Consider the following 23,867-nt stretch of genomic DNA (forward strand, 5'->3'; position numbering starts at 1 on the left):
ATTTTTCCTTACTTAGTCATTATGAGCTAGGAATTTATAGGGTTGTCGTTACCTAGGGTTGGTAGTCATTTGTTTTAGACATGATAGACATGGTGATGTAATTTATATGCTTAGATGTACGATCCTTAGGGATTGTTCTAGGAGAATTCTCAGTTTGTCTTTGATAACTTACATAAAGAATATCCTAGAATGATTCTAGATGCGAAATTGCAAACCCATTGACTGACCTATCTGTAAAAGTTAGAGCCTCAATTATTGTAATGCCCTGAAATAAATGTCATAAATCAACTCCTAACAATATATACATAGAGACGTAAACAAAATAGTAACCTTCCATTAATCAGAATTGATATACAAAAGGTGACACATCCCTTATACATTCATAAATGATTATCCTGAATCTACCGCATGTGTTACAAGTAGTAATGAGAAATGAAAGTTAAACAAATATTTATATGCCCTAAAGGCTTACATATTTCCAAGGTTGTGCCTGGTTACAACAAAAGTGGATACAAATCCAATACATATACAGCCCTTGGCTTAAATCAAAACGGCTTAAATCAAAACGATAACATAATGAACAAAAGAAGCTTTCAGCTCCAATTTCTCCCAAGCTATTGTCTTAGCGGAGGTATGTCCCCAACACCTGAAAACGGTTTTCCCAAATAGGGTGAGTCAAAACCCAGTAGAAACAATCTAACACAATGTATAATTCTTAACAAAGATATAAGCAATGCCCGTGATAAAATCATTCGTATTCTTACAATATCATAATATGTCAAGTTTCATTTTTCAAGCCATTTTATCTTAATTCATTTCATGACAATTCATTTCACCTCAATCCATGAGTGAAGCCCATTATTATCCAAACAACTCAACTGAAGCTACAACTCAGTAGTTCTCTAATCAATACAATCATTACACAAACACTTCAAATTTGTCATTTTATGAAAAATTCGTCCGTGGGATCGGCACCCATGTATACGCGCTGTTTTCGGGACTTTCACCCTAGACACACAAGCCAAATTAATTCAATGGAGTCCATCTCCTTTCTTTTCCCAAATATGGAGTACATTTTCTTTCTCCTCCCAACATCATACATATTTAATGTATTTAAAACACAGTCATATTCAATGACAACAGATAATAGATTAGTTCCAATTCACCTAATCCTCATGCAATTGCTACAACAATCTTAGCTATTCTCTACCAATAGCCCAAAACAGATGTTTTTGAACAGATATACAATCTCCAAAATAGATAAATTATCCAAATTTTCATAGGTGAGAGATGATACACATTCAACTCCACCATTTATATACACATTCATCTAATTTCACATTTCCAATACAAATTTCATTATTTATGCAAAATACTTATTTGAAACATTTTATGGCAAAGCTTCATTTCTTCCAAATCCAACCTATGTGTCGAAATCAACAAATTTAACATAATACATCCTGATGTATACATCCATAACCATATTCAATACCTTCATTTGAAAAGCCTTTTTTAGATTTTAAACCAAAATCCTAGATTTGTCTAAAATCCTCCAATCCCAACATCATTTACACAATCAACAAATAACTAAGCTAAAAGTTATAGGAGAGTGTAGAAAGTCTTTGTCTCAAAGTGAGAAGACAAGCAAAGCAATGTAGGAAATCCAAAGATGTCAAAGGCAAGGTTTATTCAGATCAAAACGTAGCCCTTAAGGTGCTTTACCTTTTTCCTAAAGACATTAAGGTAGAGAAACTAATGGATCTAGATGAAAATGTAGAGAGAAAGTGAGTTCTAGAGAGAGAAACTCATGATCTAGGGTTTTGAAATGTTTTAGAGAGAGAAAGAGATGAAAAAAGTGATGTGAAAAGTGGCTGTTACGAACTGATATACGCATAGTCGGCTCGAGCTCAAAAAGTGATGCTCGAACATCAAACACAATAAGTTGTTCTTCTCGAGCGCAAGAAGTGATGCTCGAGCGCAGAATGCACACTTCCAGTAGTTTTGCAGACAACAGACCAATCGTTCGAGCGCAAGAATGGCCGCTCGAGCTGAACTTGCTCGAGCACAGAACAGATCGCTCGAGCGTAGAATACACTCTCTCGGTAGTTTTGCAAACCTGCAAAAGTACCGAGAGTTTACAAAGCCCGTTAGAGCGCAAGAAGTGCCACTCTAGTGAAGGACCAAATTCTGGGCAACAAGAGTTTGGAAACTAAGCAATTAACCTTTTCCAAACGCAACCATAACAATCCCATAGCCAAATTTAAGGAGATACAAGGGAAGCAACTTATAAACAACAATATGAAACGATTAAACCCGAGTTCGGGATACAACAAGAGTCAGGTTAAAACTGAAATCGCTATAAGTAAATCCTTATATTGTCTCTCGGAGAAATAGATGACCTATATTCCTTGATCTCTTGTTGTGGGAGCCTTAAGTACACGACAAGATGAGTATTATCTTTTGTAAATGGTCAACTGAGTAGTTTAGGCATTGACCTTGCTCATTAGACAGTGGTTATGATACTCTACTACTTGTGTATAAATTTGCTCCCTGTAAGATTCAATGCGCTAGTTGCGCACATCTTGAATAAACGCAAATTGGTCACCAAAATATTTTAGAGAGGTAATTGCGTAAGAGGTAGTGATCTTGAACCACTTCATGTGAGGCGCACATGGTGGATTCTGTTGTATATGCTTATCGCAAGAGGTGCTGATAGAGCCTATGCTTGAAATCTAGAATTGCGCAAATTGTGGTTGTGTTTTTTTTAATCGATCACTTATTTTTGTGAGATTATAGAATATTGATACTGTTATGCTTTGTGTCAAATGATTTGCGCATGATGATGTCAACAGGCAATATTGGCTCACTCATACAAGCAATCGCCCTTAGTGCTTGGGAGCGAGTAAGGATGAGACTAGTGGTTTATTTAATTTGAAGCCAAGAAAGGCTTAAATTATCCATTATGTATGTCGCCTTAGTTGCAACCAAAATGAGGTCGTGTTAAAGACCAAACATGGATGTTAGTAACCACTTTCCAAGTTATGCCTGCTATGATTAACTAGATGCGAGATATCATTCGGTACTTGGAAAGTGAGCAAATAGAGAATTCAGGTTAGGCGCTAGAAAGCGACTAGACTGAGATCTGTACAGTGTATCGAGTATGACGTCACTCTTTGGAAGAATTACTCCACCATAGCATGTATTCATACTACATGTGCTGAACGACTGAGTAATGAGGTAAGAGAATAAATTCCTGTTTCCTTACCGTGTGAGTCTTTTGTGTCATTATTGATATGACTTTCATTTATGTACCCTTTTGTGAGCTTTGACTATGTCATGAGGTAAAGGGTTGATGTTCTGCTACTTTTGTATGTTGTCTGCGGTCATGTATAATTCGGCCTTATGGGATATCATTGGGAAAGCGATCAATCCTAAACTAAATGGCATGAGGATGAAGGAAAAATCATCTAGTATTACACCACTGTTGTTTATTCGCTGCCAGCAACTCACATCGCTCTGTATGAAAGGCGGAATGAGTGTGAATATATTGCAAGAATTTGAGAGGGTCAAACATGTTACTTTGAGTGATTAGAGATATTTTTTGGATAAGTGTAATTAGATGGGTCTGGGGTATATGAGACATTATTTTTATTTTCGAGTTGATGTCTCTATGCTAGCTCTTTTTGAGTTTCTAGTGTAGAACTCCCACATGTATGTGTTTTCAACAGTCGCATGGTCCATTGGTCAGTATGATTGTGTTTGATGTATAGATTAAGATAAAGGAAGCGTGGTGTCATGCCAGCGCAAGTTCGAGTGAAAGATGTTGGAAATTGGGTTAGGCTTAGAACACATACCTGATTTGGTCGCCCATGGTGGCATGAGCCAAAACTCATAAAAAGAGACTCGATCAAAGTGAACTTGGATTAACTTATCTTAGGATAAGTGTAATTAACCCACTATCTCATCTGTTGAAGAGATAGAGTTGTGGATGGTTATAACACTCCCATATAATATAAGTATTATATAGTGAGAGTTAGTTTTAACCGTATCTGATCAGTCTCCTAGAGTCTTCTCTATTTTTTTTCTCTCTCCATAGAAATACAGAACCATGCATTTGTATTGTAAAGAGTATGGGTAATTCTCTAGTAGTTCTACTCCTTTGCTGGGAATTATTCAAAAATATCAATGTAGGCACATGATTCACTTACATAATCAATGGATTCTGCTTGAGCGTACAAAGGAATGCCCGAATCTGTTTATTTTCGCTGTGTATTATTTCTTATTTTTCCTACTGATTTTTAAACAAATACTTCTTTCATTTTTCACATAGCTTAGGCCATATATACAAATGATAATAACAAAAAAAAAAAAACAAATTAAAAAAAATATTTCCCTTTCATTTCTATTTCTTTTCCTTTTTCCATTAAATTTGAAACCTAAATAAATTTTACAGCAGCAATGATAAAAACACAAAAATCAAATACAAATGTTTCATAAAGTGACGATACCATATGATGTGTACTCCATTCCGTTATGGAACATTTATACCCCATTTTATTTTTGATCCTCTATACACTTTAGATTAATATACAAAATCCATGCAACAATTTATTGCGGCTAAAAATAATGTTTACACACCAGTTCCAATTTGATATGTTGTTCACGCTAAACACTTCACCTGGAGTAGAAGTATTTTTTACTCTAAAATTTTCATTTGTAGGTGTGATTTAAGAATCGGTACATGTGTTTTTGTTTCTATAAATAGGATGAATAATCAAAATTAGAAAAAGAAGTTAAAGTCCAACTTCAAGCCAAACAGGGTGTAGATTCTCCCTTGATGATTAATTTCCACTTGCTTGGTTGGTCATTGCGTAGACGGAAAGTCAATCCCACTTCTCATACTCTTTCGTCCATCACCGACCTACCCCTCCATAATATCTCTCACACACGCAGAATAGCTTTTTTTAAAACGTTTCCACTAGGCTGCCTTGGGACATAAATTTGAGTATGAATTTAAAAATAGAAAAAAAAAAAGAAAAAAGTAAAGAATAAATGTGAATTAAAAATTAAAAAAAAAATTATTATTATTTTTTTTTAAATTTTTATTAAAATTTATTATCCAAATATAACTCTAAAATGTTAGAGTTAGCTAAAATGCCAATTTATTATGTAAAAATTAGCTTTTAAAAAATTAATTTGTGCGACACATTTTTTACTTTTCTAACTGTTTTTTAGATGGTTAAAGTGAACAATTTGAAAAAAAAAATTAAAAAAAAATTGCCTAATAAACTTGATTTTTTAATAGCAAAATAGGCTTTTAATAGCTGATAATTTGGTTTTCAAGTCACAACCAAACAAAATTTTATTAAAGTTTGTATTTAAATTTAACTTATTTACATTTTCAATAACTTTTAAACAAGTTTTAATCAAATCAATTTTAATAATTTAATTTTTTATAATATATATATATATATTTAATCAAATTTTTAATGAATCTAAGAAGAGTGGGTCCACCATATTGAGTGGCGTTTTGTTTGAGCGATTTATGTCACATAAAACATTCATATGAAACCATTAATGACTTTCCCAATAGAACCGTACTACACTGTGTGGTTGAATAAAAAGGAAAAGAAAAATACAATTTCACTTTTTATTTAATTATAATAAAAAACACGTGAGGAAAGAAAGTGAGAGAAATACAATCTCATTTTTTGTCTTTTAATCTTACTTATGTTCTTTTATTTTTTTCATTTCCTAACTCAATCAAACATAACTAAAAATTTAAATCTTATCAATTCTTTTTTATTTTTTTTATTTTTATTTTTCTCTTTCCATTTCTCACATCAAATTTTCCAATCTATTTCTTCGTCAATTTCCCTTGGAATTCTCAAACAGCCGCACTCACCATCATCCTTATCGTTTTCATCCCCCTAGCCAAACCAAATAAATATTATCCAACTCCTCACCTTTCTTTCTTTCTAATTTTTTTTTAAAAAAAATTAATTAAATTAGAATTCGGTTTGACAAACAAAAGCTTAGCTTAAAAAAATTGATTTAAAGTCTCACCAACTCAAGAAGAAGAAAAAAAAAAAGTTGAAAAGGTATTACAAGAAAGTAAGAATAAATTTTTATTTTTTGTATATTTATTAATGAGTCTCATTAACTAATGTCTAAAAATAAAATAATGTAATAAAAAGAAAATTACGCACACACACACAAACAAAACAAAAAAAAGAGTCAAGGTTTGAGCATTGTAACAAAATAAATTTTTAATTTTTAATTTTATCAATTTAAATCATAATACTTTAATTTGTTTTCAATCGAAACTTTCCACCTATTTTTTGTTAAGTAAAACTGTAAAATATATATATATATATATATATTTGAATCATTAAACTCAATGTAGGCATACAGAAAATGTCTACAATACAAGTTTTTATTGAGTTTAATAATTGAAATATACATTTTTCAATAATTTTACTTAACAAAAATAGTAAGATATTTAGGTTGAAAATAAATCAAAATATTAAAATTTTAATTATAAAATTCAAAATTCAAAATTTATTTTATTATAAGGTTCAAACCTTAGAATTTTTTTGTTTTTGTTTTTTTTTAATTTTTCCAACATAAAATTATGTACAATATACTATTCAAAATATCAAACTATTAATAATTGGGTTAAATATAACTTTGATGGTCGGTAAAGTGAAATAATTACTACACGCCAAAGGATATATCTGAAGTGTGCTGCCGTAATAGAAGCCGAACAACACCCAAACAAAAAAAAGAAAAACACCCAAACATCAGCCGCAGCAGACTCTCCACAAACCCTTGCGTGGAATATAAAATACCAATGATTTATAAATAATTAATTATAAAATAATAAATTTATATCCACTCATTCAAATTAAATTTTTTTATAAAGATAAGATATTTTTAAAAGTATCACCAAAACAATAATCATATATTTTTTAATTTAATATTTCAATTTATAAATCACTTTCCAATATATAAAAGATTAATTACTCTATTATCATCAACTATTAACAAATATTACATTACTTTTCTCATTAATGAATTGGCAAATTTTTAATTTTTAACTATAAAATTAAATCACTATTTAACCTTTTAGAAGGAGCAATTCCACTATTCTAATAATTAATAATAAAAATAACAAAACATACGAATTTAATTAATAATTGAAAGAATCTTGCTGTATGTAAAAGCATACATCACTCTTTCGGCCAAGCTAAGAGAAATATAGATTCACTAGAGGTCGGCATACATACAGTTTGTAATTATATCTGATAATTATAACGTTTAAATAGTTATAGCATTTATTAGGTATTTTACGAATATAATATATATATATATATATTTATTTATTTTACATATTCACTTTTTAACATTTTCTGTCCAATCATATTTTTTAATTAGCTATTCATTCAAATATTAATCACTTTATGAAATGCTATATTAAACAAAAATAAAGGAAAATGATCATAACGGTCAAATAAATTTTGCATAATCTTTGAAAGCTAGCTATATATATAGCTAGTAAATGTAAATTAAGTAAATGTTTAATCATATAGTTAGTGTATTAAAGTTTGAAAAAAAAAAAGAAAAAAGAAGAAGTTATATTAAGCATTTTGACTAACATGCATTATGCACTTAGTGTGTTGGAAATGCTCTTAAAGCGGTTGAATCTACCAGCTCGTTTTGATTGAGTAATTGGAGGAAAAAAATAAACAAATGTATCTTTTATGGTCCATATCACTTGTTTGAATAAGCCAGGATGAGAGAAATTGAGTAAAATGAAAAGAAACAGAGAGAAATACACTTATTTCATAATTCTTATTTTGAATCTCTCAAAAAATAAAAAGATTGGATGTGAAAAGAAACCATAAATACTATTTTATTATAATACCAAAACTATTCTATTATATATATAAAATAAAATAAAAAGACTAACACCTATAAATGATTAATTTAGTAATAAAACATGATATTATAGGTCATATATATATATATATATATATTTTATAGAGCTTCAGCAAACAAAATAGAAGATAAATCAATAGCATTTCATAAAGTGATAAGCTTTTAGACATTTTTTTTTTTTAGCAAATTAATTTTTATTATGTGTTTAGATGATGATCATGTAATGGGTAGTTGTTAGACTCTTAATGTGTAATCAATATATTTAATATATAAAATGTTTTTAGTTTTAGATTTTTTGATTTAATGGGTTGGTTTAATAATAATATCAAAGTTATCGCCATATTTGACTTTTGAAAAAATAAAAACTAATTTAATGAAAATAAAAGCAATCACCCATTACATAATCATAATCCAAACACATAATAAAAATTAATTTAGTAAAAAATAAATAAATAAATGTCTAAAAAATTTATCAATTTTATATAATTTTATCTTTACTGAGTAAAAATATTTTTTTAAATTTTAAAAATATTTTTTTGATATTTATTTTTATTAAATTGACGACTTTATCCTTAAAATTGAGCAATGACATCTTCAATTGTCCTTATTTAAAACAATATTTAAAATTCAAGATCAAATGTGTCACAATTGAAAAGTTAGAGACTAAAATAACATAAGACTCCAACTATAAAGATTGTTAGTATAATTTGCCTATAAAATAATATCATAACTAATGCTATAATATATATAAATAAGTCGTAACTAAAATCTTAATAAATCATAACTAAAGATCTCAAATGTCGCATATGAGAAAGTCTGATAAAAAAAAATTTTATTTTATATATTAATATGAGAAAGTCTGATAATCCAAACGCATTCATTTATAATTTTCTGAGTAAGTAATTATAGGATAAAGATAAATTTGTACGTATTCATCCAAAATTTTCTAGATAAATAATTATAAAATAGAGATTAATTTATATACTGTAAAGTTTACGTGAGATGGGGTAGAAATTAATTCTTCGATAATTTCTCAATTGATGAAGGTAAATTTACAGTATTACTCTATTAATATAGAAGATATTAAATTAGGGGATAGAGGGAGAGAGGGGGAAACCGATAGTTTATGTCGGCCAGTTTTGGACTTTAATCTTTGGGTTTCGCTTTCCTTCAATTTGCAATTAGATTAGAGGATATTGTTAAATTTACAGAGATCCAACATAAGTCTCGTTTTGATAATCTAAGCCGTTAAATATGTAGACATTGTCAAGTATTATAGGCTTGTAAAAAATCACATTGATTGAATATCGATAGGTACATGATCAAATCAGTTTTATAAAAAAGAAATAGAAGGTAAAAAAATAAACCGTTGACAAAAATCTGATCCGATAAGATATCTATTGATATTCAATTATTGTAATTTTTTATAAACATATAATACTCGATGAGTTTTACACATTAAACGATTCAGATTATCGAAACGAAACCTGTAATAAGTGAGCACGAACCTAACAACACTCTCCGATCCGATCATAGATTGGAGAGAAGCAAATCCTTTATCTTTTAAGGAAGATCAACGTGGCGGCCGTGCCCAGACGATAGACTAGCAGCCAAGTAAGACACTCGCACCCCCACCCCACCCTCCTCTCCCCCAACCCAATGCGTGCTGTCTATGCACCTCATTCATACTCCTTTACATACATATACATATCTACATACATGTGGTTAATATATATATATATATATATGCACACGCATAAATACAACAGAAGGGCTCAAGGGAATCGTTTTCTGAGACAGTTACAACCTCCTCCTCTTCTTCTTTCCCTTCACCATCATCATCATCATCTTCACAACTAAATCATTCCTTCAAGAACAAACCAAAACCTCTCTAATGGAAGGAATCGAGTGTTGTTCAAGCACAAGCACGAGCCCAACAAGTAGTATTACAAGCACACCAGAGAAGCGCAAGCGAAGACAACAACAAGAACAACAACATCACCAGAAAGAGAAGCCCTACAGAGGGATAAGGATGAGAAAGTGGGGGAAGTGGGTAGCGGAGATCCGGGAACCCAACAAGCGCTCCCGTATTTGGCTCGGCTCCTACTCCTCCCCCGTGGCGGCGGCACGTGCCTACGACACCGCCGTCTACTACCTCCGAGGCCCCTCCGCCAGGCTCAACTTCCCGGAATACATCGTCGATGAAGACGAGCTTCACGACATGTCCGCCGCCTCAATAAGGAAAAAAGCAACCGAGGTCGGAGCTAGGGTTGACGCTATCGAAAGCTCCCAGCACCACCACCAACATGCGCCGTCGTCGGAATCAAATTCTAGCCGAGCCTCCCTGAAGCCGGACTTGAACGAATACCCAAACCCCGAAAACTCCGATGAAGATGATGAGTGAGAGAATCATATACAAAAACATGGAAGAATTGATAGGGTTTGATTCGATTCGAAGTCGATACGTTCATGTCACATGATCCAAAGGGATGATGTGAGATTAGTGAAGCATCTTCTGATGTTCATCAGTTTCATATAAATATGGTTATGGATATACACATGGATCTGGACTGTGTTTTCTTGATATGTGATTTATTTAATTTTTGTGATTTCTATTAATTTGTTTGTTCTTGTTATGTGAGTATGTATGGATGTATGTGTTAGTTTTGTTGGGTTGTTGATGGAAGAGAAGGAGGAGAAGAGGTGGGCAATGGAACGAGGAGATAAAGAAAGAAACAGTGATTGGGTCCTACAGTGGGGATATTATGAGTTGCCAAACAAACGAGTAGACAAAAGATAAGAAGAGATAAGAGGGAGAGAGGGAGAGACAGTTGGGTGTGTAGAAAGAAACCAGTATTTGTGACATCGCTGTGAAACACCTCGCCACATAAAGAGAGAGAGGATAGGGGTCACTGGTCCTCAATCGGAGAGGTTGTCACAGTCATGAGAGAGAGAGGGTGTGGTGTGGCGTGGTCCTCAATCAGGGTCAGACAGGGGAAGGTTGTCACCGTCATGAGAAGGTGGAACTTGGAAGCCGTGGCAAGGTTGTTCACTAATGGGTGGTGCACGATGGAGAGGGAAGGTGGCCTATAGGTTTTTTATTTATTATTTTATGCTATGTATTAAAAAATGAAAATTGTTAACTATATAACTCTAAAAAATATCTGAATTATTATTATTTTTAACTATAATAAATCTTATAATTTTTTATTACATGAAGTAATAAACGGTATTTCTAAATAGAAAATTTGGGTAAGGATATTTTCTCAATAATATGATTTTTTTTTTTAAATGCTAAACTTATTTAAATTTTTTTTACTTAATTTGTAATATTTAAGTCATGTTTGATTAACGGATTTAAGTATAGTGAAATTACAAATATAATAGAATTAAGTAACATGAGAAAAATTATATTTATTAATACACGAGTATTGTGGTATTAATTGATTAAAGTTAAATTTGTAACATTGATTAAAAAATCCTCGTTAAATAAAATAAGAATAAATTTATATTTTCATGTCTAATCTCATGAAATTCCCAATCCACCTTATGAATCCACTCATTGCAAAGATTATCAATCTCATTGGACTAAACATAATTTAAATTAAATTAATTGGACATTACTATCGATACAAATAAAATAATTAACTAATTTTGGTATTAAAAAATGTCGAATTACATTAACGGTCCTTATAGTTAGAGACTTATATCATTTTAGTTTTTGACTTTTCAATTGTAATACATTTGACCTTAAATTTGAAATCATATTTTAAATAAAGACAATTAAAGACACCATTGTTTAATTTCAAGGGTAAAATTATCAATTTTATAAAATATAAACTAATTTGAAAAAAATAAATATACAAAAAAATATTTTTGAATTTTTAAAAATTATTGCTACCCACTAAAGATAAAATTATACAAAATTAATAAATCTTTTAGACATTTATTTATTTATCAAATTAATTTTTATTATGTGTTTGCATGAGAATCATGTAATGGATGGTTGTTTTTATTTTTATTAAATTAGTTTCTATTTTTTTTAAAGTCAAATATGGCGACAACTAGGGGTGTGTATAATACCGCCGAAACCGCACCGCCAAGGCAAATTCGTTATTATTTGCCAATCGAACCGCCGATTTTTGGTAAGAAAAATGGCAAATTCTAGTAACACTTTTATCAATCCGCCGATTTCTATTTTTCTTCCAAACCGCACCGACCCGCACCCTATTAAATCATGTTTTATAAGATTCTAAAAATTCTTTTTTACTTAAGTTTGCTTGTTATTCTATACCTTAGAATATAGTATTACATTACTGCTCGATGGGAATTCAAGATGTCAGTAATCCAAAATAAAGTTGAATTCCAATTCACTTTTCAATCTTTTTTTTTTCTGGCCATGTTGCAAATTTGCATCAGCTCACTTTTCAATCTAAATACTTTTCAACAGTAAACATTTTCAATATATTGTAAATCCTGAATGATATTAATTTTATGTATTGTATTTGATCATTGTAACTTCCACAGATGCTTATAATGAACTGATGGCATAGTCGTTGATATTATCATGTTGTTGCTACACTTGCTGCATCAGAAGAAAGCTTCACAAGATGCTTAACATCACGGTATCTCTCGTCTTTTTTTTACTCTTTGATTTAAGTTTTGTAATTTGAATTATATTTTTTATAAACCGCCAATCCGTCCGAACCGCCAAGGCAAATCTGTCATTATTTGCCAACCGAACCGCCGATTTTTGATAAGAAAAATGGCAAATTCTAATGACACTTTTATCAATCCGCCACCCGCCATACGGTTTCTATTTTTCTCTCAAACCGCACCGACCCGCACCGCGCACACCCCTAGCGACAACTTTGATAATCAAAAAATTCAAAACTAAAAGCATTTCATATATTAAATATATTGATTACACATTAAAATATTAACAATCACACATTATATTATTATCATCCAAACACATAATAAAAATTAATTTAGTAAAATAAATAAATATTTAAAAGATTTATCAATTTTATATAATTTTGTCTTTGATGAGTGAAAATAATTTTAAAAATTAAAAAAAAAAATTGACATTTATTTTTTTTTAATTAATTTATATTTTATCAAATTGACAATTTTGTCTTTGAAATTAAGCAATAATATTTTCAATTATTCTCATTTAAAATAAGATTCAAAATGCAGGATCAAATATGTCATAATTAAAAAATTAAATACCAAAATAATGCGAATCCCAAATTATAAATACTGGTAATGTAATTTGACTTAAAATAAAAAATAAAAAAAAATTAATTGGAATCACATTTGTTTAATTACAAAGTGAGCTGGACTATTGCCTGATCTCCATAATGCATGCCATATCAATAATATATGCATGATCTCCATGGAATGGGGGGACCAATTGCCAAACTGTTTAGATTAGGTGCAATCTATTACTACTTTCGGGGCGGTTCCTTTTCCTACGGTTTCTTTAAGGCGCCAAATCTTTAGCTGCCTAACTGTTCTCCAATCCAGTTTTGACTTTGTCTTTGTTTAACAGCACGCCTCATTGTTTAATCATTAATGCTTCTAGTTTGGATTTTCTCTCTCCATACCCATTTTATAATATTAGGGATCATGAAAAGAATAGTATAAAATATATTATAAAATTTTTTTATTCTTTAATTAATATGTGGTGTTTTATTATATATGTATTCTAAAGATGAAAAATCATTCATAATCATCTTCATAACACTTTTTTTTATGATCCCTAACCTTACTCATAACTATTATTTCCATTCAATATACAGTTTAGGTTTTCAAGGATTTCCTCCAATTATCTATTCTTTTGGTCGGCTGATCTAATAAAACTAATAAGGAAAATGAAAATGTTTGAAATTCCACAAAATCTCCTATAATGATATGATATGATAGGGATTAATTGTTAATTTTTGAAGAATAATGTTAGAAATATCGAAAATTCTATTAAAAATTTTACGAAATGTCTCACATGAGTGTAGGATCCATATTGTGTGGATTCCACACCTATATAAGACATTTAGTAAAAAAATTTGAGGTAGAGTCTAGCATTTTTTATTTTTGAATGATTACACATTCAATAATATGGGCTCCATCTCTTTTGTCATATCGTGAATATAAAATGTGAATCTCTAACATTGTTGTAAGGAAAAATTACTAATCAATTATACTATAAGATAAAAAAAAGTTTATATTTTTAATTATTAAGTTAACAATATTATATACATACAAAATCCCTTATCACAAATTCTTGATGTGATAAGATTGATTAAAAAGTTTTGACGAAAGAGAGAAATGCAAAAGTGTAAGTCATTAATGTACTTTTTTTTCTTACCACATCATTCAGAGAATTTGTGAAGAAAAATTATGTGAATAAAACATTTTTAATAAAGTTTACACTTATTTATAATTTGCTTTAAAAGGCTACCCTATATTGAAATTTACCCAACTAATAAAAATTGATGCACATATATATAAAACAAAATAGATTCTATATTGAAAAATGTTTCAGATCTCTAAATTGTGAGCTCTAGAAGAGCTCTAACCTATGAGTCTTACTGTGTGATTTGATATTTTTGCCTTTGTTTTGTTTTTTTATTTTTTTGTTTTTTTTTTTAGGTTACCATGTCACTAGTGCTCTTATTAGAGCCCTATTATTAAAACTCTTAATTACCACCCTTCTATATTTGAATGACAGTACTTTTGAACGATATGAAAATATAATTCTGAATTTTATAATTTTAGTGTTTAGAATGTATTAAAATGAGAAAGTAAATAAGAATCACATTCTTAAGGATGTTAATCGTTTAAGAGTTATTACAAAAATATATAGAGGCCCACAATATTTCCAATTCCATTATTTTCTCATTAAGGATACTTACGTTGTGTTTGGTTTAGGAATTTAAAGAGGGATTTAAAAAGAAAAATGAAAAAGATGTATAAAATTAAGTGAAATGTGGATATATTTTATTCATATTCTACCTACTATTTTCATTTTCCCTTCCAAATATCTCTTTAAATCCCTCATCCAAGCACAACATTAATGAAACTAACACTTAGTATTGACCCATGAATTAATTACTAATGAGATTCTCATTTCTCTTAAAAATTCATGTATACATAACCTAACAAAATCTAAATACACAAAAGATTTTTACAGAATAAGCCACAAATGTAACCTATTCCTTTGAATTTTTTAATGTTTTTAGAATAGCAATGTGCACGAAAATACCATAAAAACATGTACATAATCAGTGCATAATTTAGATTCATTCTAAGTCGTTAGGTTATTACTATTAAACGTTGGGTAAATTATACTTTGCCTCTTTATGTTTGATTACGTTTTTACTTTGACCTTTAAAATTTATTTTTTCTCACTTTGACCCTTTATGTTTCAAATATTTCTCACTTTACTCCTAAACCTAATTCCTATTCAAAACTAGACAGAAAATGACATAATAACTATCACATAATATAAAAAATATATTATTATTTTGAAATTTAAGTTTACCTCAGACGTATGAGTTATATATAATAAAATATTTTTATATGTGAATATCAATATCTCATTTTTTGTCTAATTTTAAACAAAAATTAATTTCAGGAGTAAAGTGAGAAACTTAAAACATAAAGAGGCAAAGTAGAAAAATATTAACTTTAAGGGCTAAAGTGAATAGGTGACTTAATATAAAAAGGGTAAAGTATAATTTATCCGATAAACCTGCAATGATTTTTTATAAACTCAACCCCTCAGTTTTTTCATTGAAAATCAAGAGATATAAAGAGGACTTGCGTGTAAATCCTAATAGGTAGATTTATTGTTTAATAAATCCTATGATAGTTAATGGGATTTTCATCAAATACTATTAAAAACGTCACTAATTGTTAGTTTAAAATTTTTGTTACAAAAAATGTCACTAACTAAAAGTTATAACGGCAGTTTAAAAAAATTCACAAAAAAAAAAATTAATTTTCAACTTTCAGAGACAATTTATAAAAATCGTGACCAAAAAAAGTTAACTAATTATCAATTTTTAGCAACATATGTAAAAAAATCATCACAAAAAAATTTTTTTGTAACGATTTTATTAAGACTTCAATAAGACTTGATGTGAATTAAATCCAACTATTACGAATTATTGATAATTTAGCCAATATATAATTATCTGAACTAGGCTCAAATTCATGCAGTTACACATTCATTTGTATTTTTTTAGTGTGAAGTTGTCGGGTGAGAAAATGCAACAAATAGTTAAGAAACAATACCCTTTTGGTGGAAAAATTAAACAAATGCACCGTCGGCAGAATAAAATGAATTGGCGGTTCAAGAAATCCTGCATTAAAAAAATAAAATAACTTGGTCAACTAAAATAAATTTAAATAAACTACAGTTCGATTTAATTTCATATAATCATTAAGCACATATTTGACTAAAAAGAACCAAAAAAAAAAAAAGTAAAGAGCAATCAGTAAGCAAAGACTTGGGGGCGAAGCGGCAAATTTCAATATAAATCTAAAATCCAAACACAATTGTCAGATTCTGCTAACTGGCATCAATACATGGTTGTTAATTTAACAATTTAATATTTCTATATCCGAAAAACTTTAAAAAAAAATTGCCTATTTATATCACAAAATAACAGGAGTTCAATTGTTTCGTGATTTGAACCTGTGCCGCCACAAAGTAAGTCTTTCCTATTGGGCCAAGCCGCCACCCTCCCCAGACCTCAATATGGATAGACATAAACAGATAACCAATCAATTTGGCACAAAATTCTCCACTAATGACCTTTATTTGGATGAGACACTTAACCAACAGAATAATATGCAACCACAAGTTAACATGCCTTGCTTGCGCACTAATTCAAGCATCTTACGAAAGCATGTCTTCCACTAATTCAAATCCACAAGTATTTATTTCTCTATAACACAAATATAACTATAAGAAAAACACTTTAATGGCTTAGTTAAAAAAACTTTAAAAGGTACACATAACAATTTAAGTTAACAATTGTGCAGTCCAATGAAGGGGGAAGAAAAATATCTTCAATTAAAAAACCCTGCCTCAAGAAAACATTTCCTACTTGCCTTGAACCAAAAGAGTCCAATTCAGGATATAGGAACTTATTTAATATACAGGTATTGAATTGTTCACTATCAATTTAAAATTTTAAGTTGTTAGGAAGGGGAGCAACTTAACTTTTATATTATCAACACGCCATTTAAGTAGGCCAAATACTAAATATTATAATTATTGGGTGATGGCAAGATTCAAACATATAATCTATCATCTACTTTAATAACATATTGAATTGATGACTATCAATTTATCTAAAAGCTTAAGTTATTAGAGAGACGAGCAACTTTAATTATTTACTCAACAATAACTACAGGGAAGTTTCTCTTTAACCATGGTGTTTGTTTTACAACAAAGGATAACCATGTTTTAACATAGCATTTCTTTTTCTTGGTGTTTCTTTTCTCATCTTGTTAACGTATACGAGTTTCATTCTACACCTATACAATATACACATTTGGATTTGACCTAACCAAAGACGAAATGATAATACTTTTGGAAGTAAAGGAAACTATGTACTATTAGATGCTAGAAAGTTTTTTGAGGTTGAAGGTATCAAAGCATTGGCCAAGTCTCTCAAAATTGAATTTGCCGATGATGATGTTTATGAGATATGAGTGGTTGGTCATTTGGCAGCACGCAATTGTACCTATTGTAAATGCTTTGGCCATTATACTTTGCATTCTAATTAAACACTTAAACCTCTTTCGTACAAACATTGGAATCGAAAGGAGATCAAAGGTGAAGCATTGCCTTGCCACATCTAGAACAAGAAGCAGTGAAAGGGAAAGGCGAGAAAATGGTAGTGGAAAACGAAAAGAAAGTAGGGCACCCTCTACTTCTAACCAAGTGATAAACTTCTCACCATGCTTCCAAAAGAATTTTTAGTTTCAAATTTTTTGTGAGACTAGCAAGGAGGAGGAGAGGGAACCACACAAGCCTTCACCGGAGGAACATAAATTAACTCCAAATGTTGATACATACTCTTATAGAGAAGAAATAAAGAAGAGACTTCAAGAGAAGTTGTAGTTTGTTAAGAATTTCAGGGCAAAAGTGGGCACTTCAAACATATTTTAAGCAAATTGTTTCAACTCCCACATCTAAGCAAAGTAAGAAAATGCAAACCAAAGATTATGTAGATAAACCTCCTTAGCTAGCAACATTTTACGCCTATACCTTTGCCAAATGGTTGTGAGGGAATTAGAATAATACTGCCTTGTCTCTTTACAAATCCTTTCCAAAGATCCAAACACAACTTTCGTGTTTAAAATTTTAATAGGCAAAGGGGATTTCCTAGCCACATGGAAATTCCTAGTCTCTCGGGTTGAGAGTTTTTCTTAGTCATCCTAGACTGGGTAGCTTGCTTCATGAAGCATGTCATTTGCTAAGAGTTTTGCTTTAGGATGCTTTAGGCATGACATTAACTTTGTTGTAATATCTTTTTTTTCCTACAAAAATGTTAGCAGATATTTTAATATTATAATGTGTTATAGGTTTGATTTTCTTTTTTTTTCTCTCCAAGTTTTCTTTTTCTTTCTCTCCAAGTCTTTGCCTAAGTCAAGTCTTTTTCTTTGCCTCCAAGTCTCCTCCAAGGAACTTTCTCACCAAGCTTCCTCTCTTATACTTATCCTCCAAGCAACTTCCAAGAATCCTTCAGGAAACTTGTCTACCAAGCTTTCATCTCCTATAAATTGAGTCTTTCACCTCTCTTATTGGTAGTTCAAGTTTCTTATTTGTGAGATTATCAGGCAAATAAAAAATGGTGTATGTGTAAAGCTTTGGGTTCAACCAATTGTGCAGTATTGGTGAACCATATGACTTAGTCAGGCTGTTGTATCCTGGGGGGGACAAGTCAAATTTGTTGCTTTTTTTTTTTTTTTTTTTTTTTTGCGGCACCAGTGTGAGGTTTTGCCTAACCATAGAGGGCTTGAATCTCCTTAAAGAGAGCGAATTTCCCGCGCTTCAGCCCTTACAATAGTTATTGTAATTTTTATTATTTGTGTTTTCTAATGTTTTATTTATAATTATCACCAACAAAAAATTTACTGGCCTACCCAAAAATTATTTAATGAGTTAAAAATACATAAAACCTGATTTTTACAGCATATTCCTTCTATATGAAAAAAAAATCTATTCCAGTTATGGCTATTCAAAACCTGCTATTCAAATCAAGAAAAATCACTTGTTTGAATCATGGATTTGTGTAAGAATTTGTGAAGAGAAAAAAAAATGGAGGAAAAGAAAACTAGCTTATATTTTTGCCACCCTTCCCTCCCCATTTCTTTTCCCTACACAAATCTCTACTTCAATCCTAGATCCAAACACAACCTAAAGAACTACAATTGGCAGCAGCCAGCTTTTGCCTAATTTATTTAGTATAACCACAATAAATGATTAGCTAGTGGCCAGTGTTATTGAATACACATGACACCCTATTGCTAGACACGAAAAAGTTGCTTTCAGTTTCATATTGTAATGTGTTCAGACTTCAAAGTGCAAAACAGGAACATTTGTAGGGTAAACGAAAAGGAATAAACAAATTCATAAATGATAAAGCCTAATGCTGCAACAATCATATGCTTACAGAAAAACAGATTGCACCAAGCAAGGAACGAGCATTATCATGACAGCAGTTAAAATACCATACCACTTCTTTTTGGTGGATTTATTAAAGTGACACATAACCATGATGGAGCATGACGTCATTGCAATTTGCAACTCAGTGTCGAATCAATGTAACATTGCAGATCTACACATAAAAGATAGCTCCATAAAAATCATTGATACCTTGTGTAAAAAAGTTTAAATACATAGACAAGTATTCGTGTTATGTCGATCAAAACATACTTTTATGCAAGCAAAATTACGTCATAATCCAAGGTAGATAACAATGCATTTCAGATAAGGACATGCCAACAATAATAAGTTTTAAGCTTAAATGAAAAGATATATATATTAATGTTGTGCTTAGATCATTATTTGGGTAGAGGTTTAGAAAAGGAAAAAGAAAACTTAAAAAAACGTGAATAAAATATAAGTGAATTTTTTTTCTCCCATTTCCCTTGCAAACTTAAAGAAAATGTGAATAAAATATAAGTTAAATTTTCTTTTCACATTTCCCTCGCCTTTTCCTTTCCCTTTTTTAAATTTCTACACAAATACATGATCCAAACACAATCTAAGTGTGTAAGTTCATTTTTTTTCTCACGCAGAAAAATAAAACAAGGACATTACATTTTCATGTGAGTATAACTGTTTGCAAGCAAGGCCCATGTATTGACACAAGTGTAGTTAAGATAAACACAGGGGTGGTGGCGCAGTGGTAGATGGCAGCGATAACATTGATTACATTTTTTAGGTTTTACAATTCAAATTTTAGAAGAGTCGCATAAATAATATTTCTCAATTCTTGAAGATGTTATTGGGAAAGAAATCGTAGAGTTCACACATGAAAGCAAGCTGCCAGCTTAAACCAGGCATTAATTCTTCCACCAGCAGCAAATACTGGACACAGGAAAGGAAAACTTACACTCGGTTTGTTTTGGTGGAAAATATTTTCCAATGGAAACATTTTTTTTTTTTTAACAGAAAACATTTTTCAAAAAAAAATTGTAGAAAATATTTTCTTATTTTGGTTTCGACTTGAACTAATGTGCTAGTGGTTGTATTGGTGGTGGTGGCAGTGGCAGCAGCAGTAGTAGTAGTGTGGTAGCACTTTTAAATCGGAAAAGTTTTCCACCTTTCAAAAGTAAAACATTTTTTCCTCCCAAATAAGCTTATTTTTTGTTGACCATAGAAAACAATTTTCATTGCTATTCATTTTCTATCATGCCAAATACTAGAAAATGTGATTAATATCTTTTGAAAAACATTTTTCGCCCAAACTATAAGTAGCATTCCAATAATACTCAGTGGGTGTCAAACACAAGAATGACGAATGATTAATATACCTCTACATGAAAAAACAAATGGTAAAGTTAACATAAATGAGTCAACAACTAATTGCAAGATGATATGTGGAATCCATTAAAGGTCAACATAAATTACTCAACCTCATAACTCACTATTTTTCTTTATAAACATGGTACTAGTCCACTAGGCCTCGTATAATCTAATTTTTCTGCACTAGCCATCCTGTAACATTAAGTACAAATCAATTCCATCCTGCAGCATGAATGGGTCAATAATTTGTCGGTTGTGGGAGGAGTACTGTGTATTGGTGGTTGAGCTCCACTCGTGTTCAACTTATTAAAAAATTGTTCAAGTTCATCTCGATATGTAAACAAGTTAAAGATTGAACACATTTTGAAACTCATTCCCTGTTTGGTTGTATTTTCAAAATCTGTTTGCTGTAAAAAATAAATAAATAAAAGATTAGTTTGGTAAAAACATGAAAAATTCTAAAATACTAAGTCATTTTCAAATGGTTTTCTCTTTTTCAGAGGAAAAATAATTTTTTACACTTTATTTTTGTCAAGCTAGTTTCTATCTTTGGGAGAAAAAAACAGAAAATAAAATTTAAAAGCTCAAGTAAATTTTCTGAACTCATCTCCATAAAATTATATAAATTATAAAGACACCAAACCAGCCAAGTTCAGCTCAAGTAAAACCCATTGGTTGAAAAGATAAATAAGTTAAGTTAAACACATATTGAAATTCATTTAGGTTTTCAAGTCAAGCTTAAACCCCCAATATTCTGCTTAAATTTACTTGTTTACATCCCTAGTAGTGGGTAGTGGGTAGTGGGGTTAGAATCCCTTCATTTAATGAGCAATAGTTTTATCTAATTTACATTCTCTTAGGACAAATAGGAGGCAAGAAATCTTATTCACAAATCAAAATTGCTCCTCAAAAAGAAAACCCAACATAAATACAATGGCACAGTGATCCAACTCAATTCGATAATTAAAAAAATATTACAATCAAAATAAACAAATATTACTATGTATATACAGATATGCATACATGAATCAATACATACATATATAAATCAATTTTTGAGTCAAACACAACATCGCAACGAACAAAGTACAAGATTCATCGTGTTCCACAGATTCAAACACAGAAAGAGAGAGAGCTAGAGAGAGAGATAGAGAGTACTTTACAGTGTAATCGAAGGTGTGCGGTCCTTCTTCTGATGAAATGCTTCGGACTCCAATGGCTTCAAACAGGGGCGGAATAGAATAGAGAGTATGGAATGGAATCGAAGGGCCGCCTCTTGAAAGGAAATTTGAAATTGAAAGGATTTGAAGGATATCAAAACGACGGCGTTGCTTTATCAACCACAGGATCTTTTGTTTTTTTTTTTTTTTAGCGCCCTACACTACACATTTGTCCTCTTCTACCAAAAGTCTTTTGTTCTTTTGCGCCCCATTTACGGCAAATATCAACAAAAATAAAATAAGCAACTACAATGGAAAAAAAATTATTAACATAAAATGGCCCGTTTATTATCAGAGATAGAATGGAGAGATTGTTATTGAGAGGATTGATAGTAAGAAAATTAATTAAAATTGTGTTTGTTTTGATGATAGTTATTAGTGTAGAAATTGTTAAATTATTTTTATATAAAATAATAAAACAAATAAAAAAATATAAAAAATTAAACATTAATATTTTAAAAAAAATTCCCAATATATAAAAAATAAAAAAATTTGTAATCCCCTCACTATTTTTTTAATACAATAATCATCTCCTCCATCTCAATACCCCTTCTAACCTCCATCTATATCATCTCCTCTATCCTAATCCCCTCCCCAACTCTACAAACAAACACAACACTAAGGCCAAGTTTGGGAAGACTAAATAAGTGCACTTTTTGTCTTTTTGGACTAAAAAATTGAGATTGAAAATATGGATGTTTGGGTTAACTTTTTGACTTTTTATGGAAAAATGTGTAATAAAAAATTGTAAAAATTGGTTTGTAGAGGAAAATTTGAATTGGGAGTTGTGCAGCCGTAATTGTTGACTTTTGGTGAATAGTGTTAACTTTTTAACTTTTTGAGTAACTTTTTGACTTTTTGACTTATTTGGGACTTCCCAAACTTAGCCTAAATAACTCTACCTCTATTATAATCTCCTCCCATTTATTTAACTCTAAAACAAACACGGCCAAAGGGTGTAAGTTTCTTTGTGATAGGATGTAAATGAAATATTATGATGGTGTAAGTCTTCTTTTACCTACATCTAGTTTCCCTAATAAAATAAAATGAGAAGTAAAAAAACAATTATAAATTCATGAAATCATAATATTTATTTGCATAATTCATTGCATAAATTACTTGTATTTTTATAAGTTTATAATTATTTTTTTATCTTTCTATATTTTAAATATTTCTTTCGAAATTTATGGGAGAATTTTAAATAAATAAAGCAGTATTTGCAAATTGATAGAGCTACATGTATAAGTATCTTCTGGGACACAATTTTCATTTATACTTTATAAATTTGTAATTATTTATTGGTTTACTATTTATTTATATGGGAACTTATGTATAGGTCCTAATAATATTATATGTATCAATTAATCTACTAACTAGTATATTAATAGATGATGTGGCATAATTTTAAAGGTTTTGAGTATTTATAATTTGTATAATAAATAAGGTCAATAATAATAGCATAATGTATATACTAATTGGTGCATGTAACACCACCGGATAAACTTATTGTCTAATAGGTCACGTGAGCATCAATGACATTTTTCATCGAACACTATTAAAAACGTTAGTAATTATTGATTTTCAACGATAATTTAAAATGTGTCACAAAAACTGTCATTAATTATACGTTTTAACAACAGTTTAAAAAAATTGTC

The 23,867-nt window shown here is 30.2% G+C and overlaps 1 protein-coding gene and 1 long non-coding RNA gene across 3 annotated transcripts; one reads left to right on the plus strand and one right to left on the minus strand.

Moving 5' to 3' along the window:
- Positions 1 to 314: 314 nt before the first annotated feature.
- LOC114281997 (uncharacterized) lies at positions 315 to 22,322 on the minus strand. Of its 2 annotated transcripts, XR_014365130.1 has the most exons (4): positions 22,156 to 22,322; positions 19,698 to 19,799; positions 16,240 to 16,307; positions 315 to 646 (listed from the first exon to the last, which is right to left on the minus strand). It is a non-coding gene; the product is annotated as an uncharacterized LOC114281997 (long non-coding RNA). The 2 variants fall into 2 exon arrangements; XR_003636097.2 differs by lacking the exon at positions 315 to 646 and having other exon boundaries at positions 16,110 to 16,307.
- Positions 9,048 to 10,560, plus strand: LOC114281998 (ethylene-responsive transcription factor ERF011). The gene has a single exon (XM_028224619.2). The coding sequence runs from the start codon at positions 9,836 to 9,838 to the stop codon at positions 10,343 to 10,345; it is 510 nt and encodes a 169-aa protein (XP_028080420.1). The 5' UTR covers positions 9,048 to 9,835; the 3' UTR covers positions 10,346 to 10,560.
- Positions 22,323 to 23,867: the final 1,545 nt, after the last annotated feature.

This window comes from Camellia sinensis, chromosome 3 (genome assembly GCF_055761805.1).
Source record: "Camellia sinensis isolate YWXY chromosome 3, ASM5576180v1, whole genome shotgun sequence".
NCBI lineage: Eukaryota > Viridiplantae > Streptophyta > Magnoliopsida > Ericales > Theaceae > Camellia > Camellia sinensis.